General features: G+C 42.8%; 1 protein-coding gene across 1 annotated transcript in view; it reads right to left on the bottom strand.

The window, feature by feature from the left end:
* LOC148525217 (mucin-5B-like) overlaps positions 1-20,856 on the bottom strand; it is a 239,013-nt gene that overhangs the window by 84,120 nt on the left and 134,037 nt on the right. Inside the window, exon 13 of the mRNA XM_088471027.1 lies at positions 11,265-11,311. Coding sequence (XP_088327153.1) covers positions 11,265-11,311 — 47 coding nt within the window. The remainder of the gene's footprint in view (positions 1-11,264; positions 11,312-20,856) is intronic.

Below are 20,856 nucleotides of genomic sequence, written 5' to 3'. Positions count from 1 at the left end.
TGAGCACGCGGCTGAGTCGCAGTTTTGCACACAGTAAAGACGCACTTTTGTGTACGCACTAAAGGTTGTCATACGGTTGTGTGGTAGTCGCATTATTGTGTATGCGACTGGTCGCACAATAGTGTATATGTACTTCCGGTTGTGCTGCCACGTGTTAAAACAAAGCCGTTGAGGTTTACATTCTTTTCAATTGTTGTCAATATCTGGGTTAACGTGTATTTTTCTGCGCAGGAAAAAAAGTGTGTAACAGTGAGTATTTGTTGGTAGGGGTAACTTGTTCCCTAAAGTTAGAGGTACCGTATGACCTTTAAGGGCTAAGTGCTAGCTGCTTGGTAAGCAGCTTACCGTTCTATACACAGTAGCAGGTGTACATGTTGTCTTTGTTGTAGAGAGGTGCGTGGAAGTAGCCGACTTAAACTTCCATATGTGTGGAAGTTGCCTTCTTAAATCTTATCCTGGTGTGTGGAGTAGCCTTCTTCAAATCTTCACAGGTGTGTGGACACTGCCATTTAAATCGTCCACAGGTAAGTGAAAGTATCTTGACTGTGTTTCACCAGTTTAAATCTTTATTGAAAAACGTAGGAGTTGTCTCAGAATGGGAGCCATGCAAACAATAGAGATGTTAGACAATGATGTGCTGCTAATGGAAGCGCCGCTTGGATCGACCCGTCGTATTATGCATACTAAGTACGGTACTTATGCAATAAGGTATTATGATGTATTGTTTAAAATAATGATGAACAGTGTTAGACCTTTCCCAGAATTGGTAGTTTTGATAAGGATGTATTAGATAATGTCCGGGATCACATCAGTCTGATGCGCTCCCGAGAGAAAAAGGTCAAATATTATGAATGTTTAAAGTTGTGGCAGCATGAAGGGGATGCATGGCATAAAAATGCGCAAGCGACGCGAACTGGTGTTGCGAGCGCATTGCCAGAGAATACATCCGCGACGCTAAATTGCAATGCGGGCGAGCTGCAAAATGGACCGCACGTGCAGCAAGGTAGCATTGTGCAAAGTATTGCCAGCAGTTCACGCGCACCACCTCCACCTTATGTGGATGGAGGTGCAAGTACAGTTATCAAAAATACCCATAAAAATGTAACAAGCAATTTGAACCCTCTCTTAAGCAACCATAAAGAAAATGTTCATGATGTGGATGATGAGCCTATTGTAATGTATGCCATTTCCCATGCTGTGCAGATGACAGATGCTGCACCACAACAATCACGAGTGGTGCCGCCATCTCCATCGGTAACAGTAAGGGAAGTGCTAGCCCCCTCTGCACCTGTCGTTAATAACATACGTAGCAGCAGCAGATTAAACCCCCAGCCAGGTAACAAGGTCAAAGGTAGCAGCGCTACCGGTCTGCATCCCATTCGGACAATAACTGTTCCGAATGGAAATGCAGAAGCGAACGGTATAGTGCCCACGAGGGAAGTGGTAATGCATTGTTCTTGGACAAGAGCAGAACTGAATTCCATCAGGAACTAGCCAAATGTCAAAGATTTTTGAGGAATTTGGGTAGTTCTCATGAGCCAACTAATAAAGATTGGTGTGTGGTGTTAAGGGCCTGTCTACCACGCAATACCGATGTGACAAAATTTATCACAGATTGTGTATTGGATGGTGACATTCCCTTAACAGACCAAGTAAACCAAGGTAACATTTCCAGCATTGAAACTCAATTGGGTATATATTTTCCAGTAGTAGTTAACTGGAACAAAATTTTCACTATAAAGCAAAAGGAGAGTGAATCTGCAGAAGATTATTGCAACTGGGCTCTGCAGGCTATCACCCAGTACACTGGGATAGAAGATATTAAAGATAGCACTCACCACAGGGGAATGATAGTCATGGTACTCATGGATGGTCTTAAAGAAGACTCGGGTTCAGACCTCCCAACCTGGCTGGAGGGGAGTCACAATAGATACCCTCATAGAATCTGCCATAGAACATGATAAGAACATCTCAAAGAAGAGAGAGACCCAGAGTGAAAAACTAATGGCTGTCTGTATCCAGGCTCTGGAAGGAATGATGGTAACATCACAGCCAGCAGACACACTTGCATCTACACACACACTTACACCTGAACAGTTATATGCCCTCACTAATCCCACGCAACAGCAAACACAGCTCTATTCTACTAATCCTACAAATCCACAGGTCCCATACTACTCACAAACTTCATAACCACCACAATACCCTTATCCTCCATATCCCTACCCATATAAATCACCTTTTCCCCCTGCTCAAACCTCACAACAACCCGTGTCTTCATCCAATCCAAGAACAAGTTTTAATTGTAACCAGCAAGGACATTTAATTAGAAACTGCAGAGAAAAAAGGGTAGGACTCTCAAATCAGGGAAAACCTGCATATCCCCATAAGGGATATGTACAGAGGCCAGCAAATATCCAGCAAGCACCAGCTCCAATTGTGGCCATTAATGCTTTACTGGAAAATGGAAGCCAACGCTAGGGGTCAGGTCATAGCTGTAGTCTACAGATAGTCAGGTTAACGGGAAGTACTAGGGAAGAACCGGTCATGATGGTTGATGTAGCTGGTACTGAATATCCTTTTCTTGTAGACACAGGGGCGACCAGGTCAGTGATAAAATCTCCCTTTAATTTACAGGTGACCAACGAGACAGTACCAACAATGGGTGTAACAGGTAAAGTGCAACATTATCCTTTAACAAAGTCCACAGAGGTTACTATTGGGCCGTTGCATACCAGGCATTCTTTCCTTCTGGCTGCTGCGGCACCTACTAACTTGCTGGGTAGAGATTTGTTATGTAAGATGGGATGTGTCATATATTGCACCCCTGATGGTGTATTTCTAGAAATCCCAGAAAGAGTTGCGCACGAGGTGCGGGATATGTTAGACACTCCCCAAAGGATAATGTATCACTCTACCAGTTTGAATGAAAATCCATGTCAGGTAGATCAAATGTTGTCCCAAATTCCAGATTCCCTTTGGACTAAGGATGGACAGGACACTGGATTAACGGCAAACGTAAGCCCCATAATGGTAAATTTAAAAGGCAGTAGGCAAGCTCCAAATATTCCCCAGTACCCACTAAAACAGGAGGTAGAATTAGGGTTTTTTCCAATAATTGAGCGATTATTACAACAGGGAATTTTAATTCGTACAGCTAGTGTAGCCAACAGACCCATCTTCCCGGTGAAGAAGAGTGGTGGGAGGGGTTATAGGCTGGTACAAGACCTTAGAGGTGTTAATAAAGTAGTAGAGAGCCAATTCACTGTAGTGCCAAATCCAGCTGTCATTCTTATGCAGATCCCTCCAAACACAACCCATTTCACTGTCATTGTCCTCTTTTCTGCTTTCTTCTCTGTGCCTCTCCACCCTGACTGTCAGTATTTATTCACATTTACCTACAGAGGTGTACAATATTCTTGGACACGGTTGCCCCAAGGTTTCATAGACAGCCCCAGTATCTTCTCCCAGGCCTTGCATGACTGTTTACAATCTTTTCAACCTGCCAATGGATCTGTTCTAATTCAATATGTGGATGATTTATTGCTATGTTCTGATTCGTTTATGTCATGTTTGAATGATACTTAACTTTTTTTGCTTCATCTCTCGCATACAGGACACAAGGTTGCTAAGGACAAACTACAGCCGTTCCAATCATAAGTAAAATATCTGGGACACTGTCTAACCCAGGGGTTACGACATCTCACAAATGATAAAATCCAGGCCATACAGAACATGACACTGCCGCAGAATCAACAGCAAATTTATACCTTCTTGGGAATGTGTGGATACTGTTGAATGTGGATCCCAGGTTTTTCTATTTTGGCCATGCCTTTGCAGGACTTAGGGGGTCATTCAGACCCGGTCGTTAGCGCCGATGCGCTCGGACCGGGTCGATGGCCCCCACAAAGCATGAGCACGACGGCATTTGGGGGCGGCCCCACTGACATCACTCAGACAGAGCCGAAAGCTCTCCCGGGCTTACGACAAGGGAGACCCTACCCTAGGGTCTTGTCGTAAGCCCTGATGGTCGAAATGGTCTTGACCATCGCGACCATCACCTTAGGCGGTTGTAAGGCTGTGGGTGTTAACCCACAGCCTTACCACTGCAAAGGAGGACGTCTTGAAAATTCAAGAGGTCCTCCCCTCATTCAGACCGACCACACGCTCTGTGCGACCGGCTCTGAATGAGGTCCTTAGTCTCTTCCTCAAAGCCCGACCGTGTCATACACACAGAGGAATCAGAGCAGGCTTTCCTTAATCTTAAGGATAGTCTGACTAAAGCACCTGCATTGGGAATACCTGATTATGAAAAACCTTTTGATTTGTATTGTACAGAAGCTGATGGTTGTGCTGCAGGTGTCCTCACACAAAAACATGATGATGCCAGTAAGCCTGTAGCATACTACAGTGCCCAATTGGACACTGTGGCAAGATCACTCCCCACCTGTTTGAGAAGTGTAGCAGCTACCGCTCTATTGGTGAGTAAAAGTGAGGACATAGTATTGGGTTATGATATGATTGTCTATACTCCCCACGCTGTATCTGCTCTGCTGAACTCTGCTCAAACCAGACACGTCTCTTCAGCCAGGTTTACCAAATGGGAACTAGCTCTAATCGCACCTGCAAACATCACTGTTAAACATTGCAGCACGCTTAACCCAGCAACGTATTAACCATATGTACAACATGATGTACAAAGGGTGGAAGGAGATGAGTTGCTGGCGGGAGGTGAGTTCAGTGGACATAATGATGCACATGATTGTATGGAATATCTGAATCAGACCTTTACTGCTAGACCTGACATACATGACACACCTTTAGAGAATGTAGATGTAACTTTTTACACAGATGGGAGTTGTCATAGACAAACAGACACAGGTGAATTATGTACAGGTTATGCTGTTGTAAATGACACAGACATCATAGAAGCTAAACCTCTTGGTCCTCCTCACTCAGCCAAGGTGGCAGAGTTAGTAGCACTAACTAGAGTGTGTGAACTGGCAGCAGGCAAGCCTGCTAACATTTACACTGACTCGAGGTACGTGTTCGGGGTGGTGCACGAATTCGGGGCTCTATGGCGTCTGAGAAATTTTATGACAGCAGCAGGCACACCAGTTGCACATTCCCAACACATAAAACATATTTTAGAAGCAATCCATCTGCCCAAAGCGGTGGCAGTAATTAAGTGTAAAGCCCATATATGTGAGGATGATCCGGTGTCACTGGGCAACAACAGAGCCGATGAAGCTGCAAAATGGGCAGCAGGGTTAAAAATGTTTTCTCCAACTGAACAAATTATGTCTTTCCAAACAATTGATATGCTGAAATGAATTGAGATTCAAAATTTGTGTTCAATCCAGGAAAGGTCCATCTGGAAGTCTAAGGGATGTGGGCAAGAGTGCTCCGGGCTCTGGAGGGACGGATAAGGTAAACCAGTAGCCCCCAAGGCATATTACCCCAGCCTGGCTGAGGCAGCACATGGTCTGACTCATCTGGGAAAGCAATGTATGTGCAAATTGGTAAGAGCATACTGGTGTGCACCAAATTTTTCTTCACAAGCAGAAAAGAGAGCAATGTCCTGTCTTTCCTGCTTGAGGAAAAACAAAGGGAAAGTGATCCCTACCGAACCATCCCACATTCCACTGACTGATGGACCTTTCCAGGTGATACAAATTGATTCCATCCAATTACCACCCTGCAGGAATCTCAAGTATGTATTGGTGTGCACTGACATATTTTCTAATTGGGTTGAGGTCTACCCAGCAGCCACTAATACTGCTGCATTGATTGCCAAGAAAATAGTTCAGGAATTTTTATGCAGATACAGTATCCCTAAAATCATCGAGAGTGACAGGGGTACTCATTTCACAGGTGATGTTTTCCAAAATATGTGTAATCTGATGGGTATTAATAGCCGACTTCACACCTCCTACCGACCGCAAGCCACTGCCAAGGTAGAGAGGATGAACGGGACTATTAAAAATAAGTTAAGTAAAATCATGGCAGAGACTGGACTAGGATGGCCAGAAGCATTACCGTTGGTCCTGCATAGCATAAGGATCACTCCTAGACCCCCTCTAAATCTGTCCCCATTTGAAATACTGTTCGGTAGACAACCTCATTTGATTATAAGTCACAGGAAGACTTGAAGGGTAACAACGAGGTAACTGTAAAGTATCTTATATCAATGAGTAAGCAGTTAAAACAACAGCAGCAGAAACTGAAATTGTTGTCCCATGATATGCCTGAAACTAACTGTCATGATGTTGAACCAGGAGAATATGTTATGATCAGAAATTTCTTGTGTTCAGGTTGTTTGACTGATCGGAGGGAAGGTCCATACCAGGTGCTGCTGACAAGTATTACATCTTTGAAGGTGGCAGAGAGAGATACCTGGGTCCATTCCACTCACTGCAAAATGGTCAATCAACCGGTGGAGAAACAAGTCGGAGACAAGGCTGATAGCGTGGACCTGTTGATCGCGAACTTGTTCCGGGAGGATTGAAAAGGTCATAGTGAGGTACCTGAACTAAAAGAAATTTGAAGGTCTTGTTGTGGCAATGGATGGGCCTGCTGTGTTCATTTTCAAATTCTCTTTTAGAGTGTTCACCATTCTGGTTGGTTCTGGGATATCCGATTTCTGTGATGGGGGACCGATTGAGGAGATGGGAGCTGATGGCAGTGCTGATGGAGTGGAATCAGGAGGAGTGCAATGCCAATCAGAGGAGTGTCTGACCAATCATAGTACTGTTATTGTTAAGAGAGCTGTTATTCCAGATACTCGGGGACGGTGTGGAAGTTTATCATCTGAAGATTCCTGTATTTGTGAGCTTTGTGGGTCCCTAGTTGATGAGAACTGTATTCAACGGTACCAGCCTAAATATAACCCATACTGGGGTGGGTATCCTTTAGAGGATTATCATAGCATGGTAGGCAAAATATTAAATCAAACTGATTGCTGGGTGTTTTCACATGTGCCACAGGGACAGCATAATGTAGGGTTGGTGCCATTTCCACTGAATATCACGGAAATTTTAGAATTGCAAAAAGGGAAAACATTGGATGGAAAATTCCTCTCATCCAAACCACCTCATTTTAAACTCTATCAATTCCAAGTAGATAGATCACTTTTGTGTTTGAACATAACCAACCCCAATAAAACTGGAAGTGACGGAATAATCAGACGATGATCTTTTCACAGAGAGCTGATAATGAGTCCTTAAATCATGATCTGTTACGTTCAATGAAATCTAGTGAGAAACATTTTAGGTACCGGTATACATTGAGTTCCACCAAAGAAATTATTGGTAAGTTACCAGATGCTTATTGTGCTAAAATAATACAACCAGAAACTTGCATATACCAGATGGAAGAGCCTGAGATAGGATTGTTTGCAAGGGAAATGTGTTTAATGATAATGATGCATACCATCCCTTATCTTCTCCCCGATAATGTGTATTTTATATGTGGAAGAAAGGCATATAAGAGGCTCTCCCCAAGTTCCAAAGGTTTGTGTTACCTGGGAAGGGTAGTCCCAGAAGTTATGACTCTCACACATGTTGAAATGCTTGGTATCCATAAAAACACACCATCACCATACCTTCACAGGCAATATGAACACAGAGACAAACAAAATATGATACCTGGTGACGTGCATAAAGCCACACGGTTAATTAGTGAGACAACTGGCTTCCAAGTTTTAGTCGCACTGGATCCCACCAGGATTGCTCGGGGTACATTAAATTTTAGATCTATTCAGGAACTTGCTAAATTGATAGATAATATCACTGAGATGTATGATGACACATTCAGGTATACAGGGAGAGAATTGCAAGCGTACAAGAAGGAACTGGTGCAACACAGGCTAGTGTTAAATTATTTAACTGCTGTTACTGGAGGGTACTGCGTAACTTTGGCCTCCCAATTTGGAGTAAAATGTTGCACCTATGTCACCAATGATACCAGCGACCCCAAGGAGGTGATAGATAGGAAGATGGATGAAATTCTGCAGCTAAAATGGGAGTTTCGTAAGAACCATAATGCTTCAGTGGCTGAAGTAGGGGAGAAGATAGAAGGATGGGTTTCATGGCTGAACCCAGTGAAATGGTTCAAAGGTCAAGGGGAATGGGTCCAGGAAGTAATCGCCAGCATAGGCAAATTCTTGATCCTTATACTGATTGTCATCATAATAATTGGAATATGTGTCCGGTGTGTTCCTATTGTGTTGAAGTGTGGAAAATGTAAAAATAAAGTAAAACGAAAGAACGAAATAATGATGGTGGTCAGTTATGACAATATGAATACCGAGGTAAATATAGAACTGCATTACAACCCTGAACTAGGAAATACCATAATTTAATGTATTATATTTAGACCTGCATAGAATGTATTATTGAAATGTTATTTTTAAAACACCTCAGATAATGTAAAGTCTCAAATTCCTTTTCAAGACTGCCTTTATAGGACTGGTGTATCCCCACACCTTTCACATGATCTTCCAAGATCCGCGGTGTGCGTATAATAGTAGTTTTATGTCCCCACTCAGAGACACATTATTGATGGATTAAGAACTACTTTGTGCAATCCCATAATAATACTAAATAATATATAAATGTAAGCCTAAATTAATTTTTAAAATCAGATTGTGATAACATGTTGTTCGCTATCAATGGGTGGACTGCCGAAGCTGGATAATTGGCTGAGACAAGATCAGCTTAAAATTAGATCGTAAAGACGCCATCTTGCGACTGGCCGCAAGACGCCATTTTAGAAAATGAGATCGCAAGACGCCATTTTGCGAATGGCCGCCCAAGCGCCATTTTAGGTAAACTCACACTTAAGTACATATGGCGATATTACTATTAGCATCATGCGATTGCATCTTTCACCATTTCTCATACACACATTAATATGCACAATTGCACTGTTAACTAGTCGCATATTTGCAAATGCATAAGATCCTGTATGGAAACGCTGTTTATTAGCTTCATGCGCACGCATCTGCCCCAAGTTAACTAGCATCTTTATATCAAACCCCAAATACTTACACAGTACATATTCACATAAAAGGTCTCATAAGCTTTAAAGTATAAGATTCAAGTTTGTTCATTTATTATAATTGCTGAGAAATAAAGGTTATTTGCTAGTTAAGGTTTAATACATGACAAGTAAGTCATGTTTGATATTATACTGATCTGCACTCTTTCAACAGCATTTTGATATTGTCAGTGTGAAGATCGCAACATGCATTCTCAACTTATGGACCGCAGAAACTCAAAGCACCGAAATGTACATTATATGACCAACTGTTAGGATGTGCATGAACAGGAAACCAGAGACAACCAGTTGTTAGAGGCTGGACTGTGTCTATTTGAATCAACCTGTTAAATGCTCTGCAACAGATGCATCCTCCTGGGAACCAATGGCATCAGCGACAAGCCTCTCTCTTGTGTTGTCTGTTTCAGTGAGAGTATAAACATTTGTGTTGTGACCCCAGTCTGAGTCTTCTTGCTGAATACTGATAGTCGGGGGTTTCTTGCTGAAGCCTACATCTGGTCCAGAAGCGCTGTGTATGTATAACTGTACTTGGGTCTGTATAATTCTTTGCGCTAAATTGTACTTAGATCATAGCGTGTAACTGACTGTACTTTTACTTGAAATATCACTTTGTGCTTTGGAACCACAGGTAAAAGGTCTGGAGTCTTTATTTACTATATGACTGCGTACGCAAAATAGCGTCATCCTTAGAGGTTTATAGGCAGGATATTAGAAGGTATAGGCAGGAGTGTATAGAGGTTCTAATTCAATATCCTTAAAACTTACCCCTAACAATCTAGGATATTGTTTGCAGCAGCCGTGACTAGGGAGCTACAGTATACAAGTAGTAAGGATGAATAGTTTGCCCTTTAAGACTAAGCAGTCTATTTACTAAGCCTTGATGGTCATAAAGTGAACAGAGGTAAGGTACCAGCCAATCATCTCCTGTCATTTTACAAACATAGCCTGTGACATGGCAATTAGGTGCTGATTGGCTGGTACCTTATCTCCGTTAACATTATCTCAAGCCAAGGCTTAGTAAATAGACCCCTAGAAGCGCATGCAGGTTTTAGCTCAATGCACTGCTTGCTGCTTAAAGGAACACAGCCTAAATATAATAATAAATACAAGGGATTTGTAAGTGTACACCCAGATCCAGATAGGTTACATGCAAACTAACATAGAGTCTTGATAGTGTAAACACTGTTTATCACACATCCCCTGTGATTCATAAAACATCTCCAGTAATTCATCTTACAGCCTTGACACATAGGGGTCCATTTACTAAGCCTTGGATGGAGATAAAGTGAACGGAGATAAAGTACCAGCCAATCAGCTCCTAACTGCCATATTACAGGCTGTGTTTGAAAAATGACAGTTAAGAGATGATTGGCTGGTACCTTATTTCCGTTCACTTTATCACCATCCAAGGCTTAGTAAATAGACCCCGTAGTCACTGATGTACTCATCAGTGTGCTGGAGTGCAGTGACCATTTTCCTATAGCACACATCCTCCTTAGTACTCTCCCCACTATTTCCTTTATGGTGGGCAGAAAGAATTGATGCTGTCACTGTGTTGTGCACAGACATCCCAGCATCTTAGAGATTACTAGACTGTTCAGGGAGTTTGGGGGTCTATGTGTTAAACCTTGGAGAAAGATAAAGTGGATGGTGTACCAACCAATCAACTCCTAACTGTCACTTTACTGGGTGTGTTTAAAAAATGACAGTTAGGAGCTGATTGGTTGGTACTTTATTGCCATCCTCTTTATCTCTCTCCAAGGCTTAGTACACAGATCCCTTAGAGAGATCATGGTTATTTCAGGGAGATTTGGCAAGTACTGTATGAAAAAGATTAATGACTAGACTCAGCATTCATTCACATTTATACTATCTTAATCTTTGTGTGCACTTACAAATCCCTTGTAGTGTATTTATTGCCAGTCATTAACTGTGGTTGTGAATGAATGCGTGCTATTTATTTCCTAAAATGTAACAAAGTCAGAGAAAAAGCTCTAAAATGTAATTAGTTGATTAAAACTCAAACAAAGAAGGTAGCTTAACAGTTATTGAAAAAGTATAACATTGACATTTGTCACTAAATTTGTGCTGTTGAACAAGGTCTAAAATGTACATAATTTTGACTGTTATTATATTTAATACAATGTCACTAGCAGTATAGCAAAAATAGTTAAGTGGTGAAAATTCAGCAAAAAACATGTTACCTTGTTTATTTGGACCCAGACAGCTTAATTTTCCTTTCTTACAGGTGCTGTGGATTTTAAAGATAATTGTCATTATTAGTTTCCTTTTAAAATAAATGTTCACTCATTTTAGTTTATGTATAAGTCCAGGTGATAGCCAAATAATTGGCAAATACAATAAATACATTTTTTTCTGATGTCATATAACTGAAAAATCAAAATGTAGTTTCCACAGGGACCCATGTGCACTGCCCACCCTGCACCCATTATAGATACAACCATATACTGTAGTTGGCTACCAATTTCTACAGCTATGAATAGAGATAGTAGTGTACCAGAGTTTAGACTGTTATATTCTTAAACTGAATTGAAACCGTGCAGATGTGTTTACATACACCTATTGTATTCTCAAATCACGCCATAGACTTTGTAACTAAGAAGCGCCATGTATCCATCCACAAAGCTTTGTGCTTGATTTTGAGTCTTATTTGCATCACTAATCTGATAAAACTACAATGCACGAGTAATCTGAATATTGGTGATGGCATTGTATACAGCAACTGTGTGCAACTCGGGCACTATCCTTGGTAAGAGTGAGCTGTGTAATGCATCATTGTGCTTTATTTGCAATTTTATACCAACTCCGCTTATCCTAAGTGCCCAGGACCCCAGAAGCAATTTGGCTAAGAGTAGACAAAAAGGACTAATAGAGGGTTAAACACTAATGTAGAGCCCAGGTTTGCTAGGCATGAGAAAAAATGACAAGCCTGCACTCAGTGGAATACTGAGAAAAATTAATACATACAGTATACTTTTGGCTTTTGTGTTTTTATATTTAATACAATATTAAATGAAAAATATACATATATAAAATAACACAAAACACAATTATAGTTGAATGTGCAAATAATTAAATCTCTTATATAGAGCTGCTGCTCACACCTACATCCTCATACCCAGTCCATCGATAAAAAAAATTTCCTGTGTGTACTTTGCTAGAAAATCCTTCACTGAATAGTATAGTTTTCGCAGAATAGTTATATTATTCCTAGGAAGGTATTAGTGCTTAGAACTCCAATTTACCAGCTCTACTAAATAGTCAATACAAACTATGTAGGTATATTTTGTTTCAATGGGGTGTAATGTACACTGTTATAATGCTTATTTGCATTATAACACAGTTTTAATGAAATAAGAAGTAACAATGCTATTTTCATGTTACTCGAGGCTCATATCCAGGAAATCTACATTATTCCTGCTATAGGTAAAAGTGTATGCTTAATTAAAATAATTTGTGTTTAAAGAAGTGTCAGAAGAAAGATCTCCATCCCAAATAATAAATAGATCATCAATATAACGGCGATTAAAGATCAGTCTCGCATCCCAGCTGCTTCCCCACACATGTACTGTATGTCCTCAAAATCACCCATGTAAAGGATGGCATATCTTGGCGAGAACCTGGTCCCCATGGCCGTCCCCATCACCTTGAAGTAGTAAATGTCCAGAAAGAGAAAATAATTATGTGAAAGAATAAAGGAAATACACTGTAAGCTGAAAGACCTGTGTTCCACTCAGAAGTCACCATCTTTGGTAAGATGTGTGGGATGTTTAGAAATTATTACTATTATTTTTATGAACTATTGTATACTGCTATTTAGAATTGTGATGATAATAATGTAAAAATCTTTCTAGTAGTGTTTTGTTAAATTGTAAGTGGGTTTAATATGACTGTGGTATAGGAACTATCATTATTTTTTATTTCTGCTGTATCTATATTTTCTATCTTTGTTTGATTTGGTCACACAAGACTGTGAATTATATGTGACCCTGCATAATCAAAGTTTTTCATACCTTTGATGAAAGAGACAACTGTTTGTCCATTAGTTAATTTTGTTTTTAGTCAATCACGGTGACAAGGTTCACCCAACCATGTGATCTATATGAATGAATAGTGGGCGTCCATCGATACTCTGCTTGATAGGTTAGTCCTGTTCCATGTGATGTATATATCACATGATTGGGAAGCCCAGCAGGCTACTTGATCACTACTGATCACGTGATCGGGATGCCGGACACTGGAGTTTTCTAGATACATACTCTCAAGGTAGTATTACTTGTTTATATCCTCATAAATCAATTCGTATGTAGGAGACTAAGTAGGATTGACTAAATGATAGCTTTTTACAGTTATGATGGATGAATTATATGTTTTAAACAAATTAAGCACAGGTGATTTAGATCCAGTGATAACTAACTAGATATTTATAGGACACTCTGAGCCACTTCCACTAACAGTATGCTCCTGGATGGATGCTGGATGCCTTTAACCCAGCGAAACACGCTAAGTGATGCCAGCATGTTCTGCATCTTATTTTACTAGACTGAAACTTTCTCTCTATTGCATTTGGAAAACCTCCTGGACACAATCTGCAGCTATAGAGGCTGGATCTACATCAGGTGAATTCTCTACAAAACATTGATTGGTAAAGGGACTGTTTGGACTCTAGGATTCACACACTGGTAATACCCTGCTTCTTGTATTGGAGTATTTGGACAATGATGAGAGAGTCATAATACTGTATAAAAAAAATCTGTATTGAAAAGAGTTTTTATTGTTTACCGACTTTTAACTGCATAATAATATTGTGGCCCTATTAGTCATTTGTATTGCTATGATGAAGATTATTATCATTCACCTATATTTGGAATGCTAATGTTTAGCTTTTTGTGCTGGATTTCAGTTGGCTATAACCATAAATCCTTCTCTGCCATTCCCTGCTGCCAGTACAGGCATGTGTGTCACCTCTGTGGAGATTTCCCACCTGGCCAAGATATGTGTATGACCTGCGGGTGACTCTGCTCCTGGCAGAGCTGTTGGGTCTGCTGCCCTCACTACTGATAAGTAGGACTTTCCTGCTGGTTTGGTATGAGTCCTTTGTCTCCTTGGCTAGCCTTGTAACAAGATTGTTCTATTGCTGCATTTCTGCACAAGGGGTTTTCCATCGGCTGCCATTTGTCCATTTCTGGGTCTGTCCATATGACTCAGCCTCACAACCTCCTCTCAGAATTTGACCTGTGGTCTTAAAATAATGGGTAGGTTTACCTGTGATGCATGGCCGATCCTTTCTCCCATTTAGGGATCTGGTTTTGTCTCAGGTGGTGGTGGTTCCCAAGAAGGTTCCCAGCAAACATGCAGGAGATTCAGCATCTCTCTTACCCAACAGGCTTTACGGGCAATTATGCCATCGATGGTGAGCTGTATCAAATGGGTTATTAAACCCTTGACTTGGCATTGGGTCTGATTAAAAAGCTGGGCCCTAGCACCTTGTTGGCCAAGATTATTGTTGGCAGCTTTCATTTCCTCCTGGTAGAGTGGAGTGGCTCATTGCCTTGATAACTTTCCATCTCATAGGGCGGGTGTGCTCTCCCCGCTGTGCAGGTTCCTGGAGAACTTCAATGGCTCACACCTGTCGGTAGAATCTCCAGTGTCTAATGTGCAATTGCATTTGTACACAGATGCGGCGGGGGACAGTGGGTGTTGGGACCTTCTTTGAGGGCACCTGGTGCCCCTCCCCTTTGCCTGTAAACTGGGTTGCTGAAACTGGCTTTTCATGGTTTTGGAGTGCTACATCGTGGAATTGTCTATGTCAGTGGGTATTTAGATACCTATCATTAGTCCCATACCGGGATTTTACTGTCAGGAAGCCGGCGGCCGGCATTTCGACTTACGGCTTCCTGACTACATACCGTGCAATCATCAATAATCCTATAACTACATAAACAATGGCATTGCATCATCTATTAATCAGGCGAGCTACATCCACACATGTAAGGACCTAAGGCTGCTTCCACTCATTGCCAGTTAGCATGAGCTTCTGGCAAGAGTATTGAGGAATTTTTTGCCCTATGAGGGGCCGCATTGGATTTTCAAGAGTTTTTAATCTCAGAGCAGGCCCCTGCCCCCTTCTTCACTTTTTTCTCCCTTGTTCCCCTCTCCCTCACTGACCATTTCAGTTGTTTTGTTGTAGTTTGGTTAGTTGTTGTTCCTTATTAAAGTTTGACTTGTTCCTCCATTACATTTTTGTTTGGTGTTTTGGGCTGCTAGGTCTCTTATTGCCTCAGACACTACCCAATTCCCAGTTGCTGTTAAGGTTTCTTGGTTAGGTTTCCATGATTTGTGTTCAGAGTCTTACCGTGACAAATTGCTGGAAGTGGCTGAGCAGTTTGAGTTCCCTGGCATCCTTATAGTCCATCTGGGGGTAATTAGTCTTATGAGGTGCCGTCATCTGGGACTTGTCCTGGTTGCTTGAATTATAGCCCTGGGTGTGGATTGTGTGGTCTAAAATAGGGCCTGATCCAGTAATGTATGCAATAGTAATTACGTACGCACATCAGTCAATTGTTTACTACTGTGCATGCACATAAGCCGCACTGCACATGTGCTGCGATCACACTGCAATTTTGCACTCACAGAGGAAGCCATCGCAGAGTGACTGTCAGGCTGTGAGCATTAGGTGGTGGTGATGGGGAAGTGGTTGTGGAAATGAGGGAGTATCTGTGCATTGGATTGCCATTGTATGGCTACACATAAATTAGCCACTGCAATTGCATATGCAGCTTGAGTACTCACTGTGAGCCACAAGACATGCAGTTTCGGCAGCTGGTCAGAACTGATGCAAATTGTGCATGATGGATGATGTCCGTCGATGGTACCAATGTGTACGCAGGAGTGCAAGGTAGTAAAGATGTGAAAAAGCAGCAGTGGGTGTGTCTATACTGGCTGAGATATGGAAAGCATTAGCATACATTCACAGCTGCAAATGCAATAGCGATCATTACTTAATCAGGCCCATAGTCCCTTAGTGCTTCTAGCACTGAAAATTGGGGTGGGTAATGTGCTTCTACTGACTTGGCTTTTCATATTGTAAATCATAACATTGGCTATTTTCTGCTGTCTGGGGAAAGGGTTGTCATGCATCATCCTCTATTTCAGTTACATGATGTGCATATTTACCATCCTGATAGGGGCCATTTGACTAATGATTTTCTCTCTCTTTTTGTGGGTGATTTCTTCTGGTTTCTGGATAGCTTGTTGGATTTGGGTTAGGTTGTTTAGTGGCGCGGTTGCGGCTCGTAAAACAAGCCTTACTGTGGTGGAAGGTGTTTAGCAGATCAAACTATTTGGCAAGCAGCAGGTACACTCTTCTTCTCAGAGATAGCCTCTAGTCCAGAGTCCAGTGACTCCATCTTACCAGATGTATCCTACTATATAGGCATGGTTTGGGAGGAGATCTGGCTGTTCAATGTATACTTTTGGGGATGGTTGTTACACCCCTGTTTATATGTTTTGAGACTCCTGCAGTTGCAGAGTCTTTTATTTCACCTATTAGCATACAGTATTGAGCTGCCTGCCCCAAAACATTTTTCTGATTTATTTTATTAACTACTGTAGCTGGGATACCCGGCATTGCCCGGGTTGAAGACTGGACCTTGAAGTACACCTGCAGCCTTTATTTGTTTACATTGTCCTCTCCTATAACCCCATTCCATTGATCCTGAAAAGGATGCTTGCAAACAGTGGCATAACTACTGTGGATGCAAGGGATGTTGCTGCTATGGTGACCAAGCTGTCTCTGTGACCCACTGCTCCCCCTCTGTCATGTACACAAGGTAAGCCATTCCTGTCAAGGCTGCTGAGGGGGGCCTTGGTGTTAGCAATATTGAGTTGGTGCAGGCCCACCTGCTAATTACTACTTGCAGGTAGTCATTGAGAGTAGAGATGAGCGGGTCCGGTTCCCTGAGAACCGGACCTACCCGAATTTAGGGGATGCTGGGGCTCGGATCTCCCTCCCTGCCCCGGATCCCTGACCTGAGGCAAAACCTCGCGACCCCTCTGTCGAATCGTGAGGTTTTGTTTTCAGTGGGCTTAACGCTGATTGGCTGAGAGAGCTGTCTGTCACTGCTCTCAGCCAATCAGTGTTAAGCCCATTGAAAACACTACAAAGAAAGAAAAAAAGAAGGCGCCCGCCATCCCCCGCTGCCTGACACTGCCGGCACCCCCGCTGCCGACACTGCCGGCACCCCCACTGGCAGCATCCCCCGCTGCCGACACCACTGCTGCTGACACTCCTGCACTGCTACCCAATGTACTGAGGACACCGTCAGCGACCCCCACACTGCTGACACTCCCACAGTGAGGACACCATCAGCACCCCTGCACTGCCGACACAGTAAGCAAACCTGCATGGCACCCCCGCTCAGCCGACACCACCAGCACCCTGCATTGAGAACACCCCTGCACTGCTGACACAGTCAGCAAACCTGCGATGAGGACACCACTGGCACACCTGCTCTGCCGACTCAGTAAGCAAACCTGCACGGAGGACACTGGACACTGCTGGCACCCCCGCTCTGCCGACACCACCAGCACCCTGCATTGAGAACACCCCTGCAATGCTGACGCAGTCAGCAAACCTGCGATGAGGACACCGCTGGCACCCCTGCTCTGCTGACACCACCAGTACCCTTCACTGAGAACACTGCCAGCACTGCCATTCCACGTACTGAGGACACCACCAGCAACCCCTGCACTGCCGACACAGTCAGCAAACCTGCAATGAGGACACCGCTGGCACCCCCGCACTGCCAACACATCCAGCAAACCTGCACTAAGACACCATTGGCACCCCCGCACTGCCGACACAGCCAGCAAACCTGCATTAACACACCGCTGCACCCCCGCACTGCCGATACAGCCAGATAACCTGCACTAAAGACACTGCTGGCACCCCTGCACTGCCAGCATCACCGGTACCCTTCACTGAGGACACTGCTAGTACCACAGCACTGCCATTCCATGTACTGAGGACACCGTCAGCAACCCCGCTCTGCCGACACTGCTGTCACAGTAAGTATCCGTTTTGGAAATTAGAAACTGCACTGCCACATGTTAGTGCCACCCACTGTGTCACTTACTGTAGCTTAGTCAGCCAGCTAGCTGGATACAACATTTTGGCCTTAACTAGATTAAGCAAATAATATTGTGAGGTGGTCAAAATTGATTGGAAATTACCGGAAATAAATGTTATTGAGGTTAGTTATACTGTAGGAACAAAAACAGGCCCATTTTATGAGATTTTAGCTGTTTTTATGATTTTTTTAAGAAAAGATCCAGATCCAAAACCAAAACACGAAAAGAAAACATGGAGGTGAGGTTTTGGCAAAACCAATCCAGATCCAAAACCAGGGTAGATCCAGATCCAAAACCAAAACATGGGGGTTGGCGCACATCTCTAATTGAGAGACAGTGCCACTGGTCACAAGGTAATCAGAGCTCGCGGACTTGCAGCCAATTAGCAGTGGTGACTGCTAATTGACTGCCAGTCTGCAAGCTGTGATTGGCTCATCATCGGCACCAGATTCAAATTGTGCCAGTGCTATCTGTGTTATATGGGGCACTACTGCTATATGGCATAATCTGTAAAGGGCATTACTGTGTGTTATAATGTGTAAGGGGCATTACTTAGTGTAATGGGCATAACTGTGCATAATGTATAATGGGCACTATTACTGTATGGCATAATGTGCATGAGGGATACTACTGTGTGGCATAACCTGAGTAAGCACTGTGTGACATAAATTAATGAGGTTTGTGTGGCATTTCTTGAATGGGCTCTGTGTGGAGGCAGATGTTTGTGGTGGGGTTTTACCTCTGGGGGGCCTTTTAAGATCTTGCTATATGGCCCACAAAGTTCTAGTTACACCCTTGAAAGAAAACACATAGGCTCTGGATTTAATATGAACTTGCATGAGTCATCACATTTGCTCAGACTGAGGTTAAAGGGATACTTTTGTAAGTCTTTCACAGGTTTTTGGCAGTCTGTCAATTTGAAAACCCTAATCTTGGTCAAACTACACCACCATGCCGACTTTGGTGGAGCTGGTTCCAAAACTCTGTGTCACGCCCGGCTCCGAGGAATCCCCTACTGAGGGGCTGAAAGCTGAGGTCCTGGGTTGAGGGAGGAAATGGAGGTGAGGGGCCTGAATGTAAGTTCTCTTCATCCACAAGTATGGGATGTTGATGAGACCTGACCAAAGGCACGGAATCTAACCTGCCGGAAGGTGTTCACCAGTGACCCCTCCAAACGGGATATGGGTTTAGCTGCTCCCGGCAAGCAAGTCATGGCCCTTTGGTCAGGTATCCAATATGAGTGGGAAATTGAGAGAGATACACCGCTATGGCCCAGAGGAAGTACTTTCAAGAAGTACTAATACATATTATATACCTATTGGTACAGATTTGGCACAATGGGGATTGCTTCTGGAAGTAATACAAGAATGACAAGATCTACTACACCTCAGATGTACTACTGAGGTGTAGGATACTCTGCTGGCACTGGAGGAGGGTGGTGGTTGCGCTGACTGGGAGGGCGCTGACTACACAGAGTGTGGATACTGGTGCACCGTTGGTACAGAAGGTGATTTAGTGATTGTACTTGGTTGGTGTGTACAGAGTAGACATTGTGCAAATCCAGATGCATCGGAGGATGGTGCGGCAATTGTACTCAGTTGTATGTACTGAGTACACAACGTGCAAATCCAGATGCTCCCTAGGATGGTTCAGTAGTTATACTCAGTTATGTGTACTGAGCACACAACATGCGAATCCAGATACAGTGGAGGGTGGTATCGAGATGATATTTGGAAATAACATGAGAATGAGGAGCAGGAACCTTAAACAGAATGACAACAAGCATACACCAGTAGTGACAACATTGCACAGGCAACTTCCTGGTGTCCAGAGCCCAGTTATATACCCTAAGGTAGCAGTTCATTGTAGATCAGCGTCAACTGACCGAGATTACACTACCATTGGCTGAAGGAACAGTCAGGTGAGAAAGTGTCACCCATGATGGCAACATGGTGGCGCTCATGACGGCAACCTCAGAAACCAAGACACAGAGCCACACATGGAAGTCCAAGAGCACCTAAAGCAAAGTCTTCAGCGCATCACCCGCCACTGCACCTGACGTCTGACCACATGAGAAGTCAGGGGAAGCCGGTGCTGGGGCGAGTAACGGCCAATCCTAGGCCGAACCCTGACACTCTGGCTTTGCATAAAGGACAAACAATAAAGGACAAACAGACATGTTTTCTCCCTTATTATATAGATAAATTGATGATTTCATTTATGGCCAATTACAGTTGTTTGTGTGTGATTATTTGTAAAGTTAAGTAAGTATTTCTATAGATCATTATGTTTAAGGTGTTGTTTTTTTGGCAAATCGTACAAGTTGGCTTCTGCCATAAATAAGTTGCAGCTATGATGCAACAAATATGCATAATTCAGAAATAATTATAAAAGTCTGGGAATCACTAACTGTGGTGGAGTATCTAAGTTGCATGTACAGTACTGTATTTGTAACATATTTTGTAAAAAGGATAGATGTATGAGGACACATTTGTAAATGTCAGCTGACATTTCCTGGAAATACAGCCATGACCAAAAGTTTTGAGAATGACACAAGTATTGGTTATCACAAAGTTTGCTGCTTCAGTGTTTTTAGAATTTTTTTTCCAGATGTTAATATGGTAAACTGAAGTAAAATTACAA

Source organism: Taudactylus pleione, unplaced genomic scaffold (genome assembly GCF_031769625.1).
Source record: "Taudactylus pleione unplaced genomic scaffold, aTauple2 ptg000109l, whole genome shotgun sequence".
Taxonomy (NCBI): Eukaryota; Metazoa; Chordata; class Amphibia; order Anura; family Myobatrachidae; genus Taudactylus; species Taudactylus pleione.
Note: the sequence above shows the minus strand (reverse complement) of the source record. Positions and strands in the feature narration are given on the sequence as shown.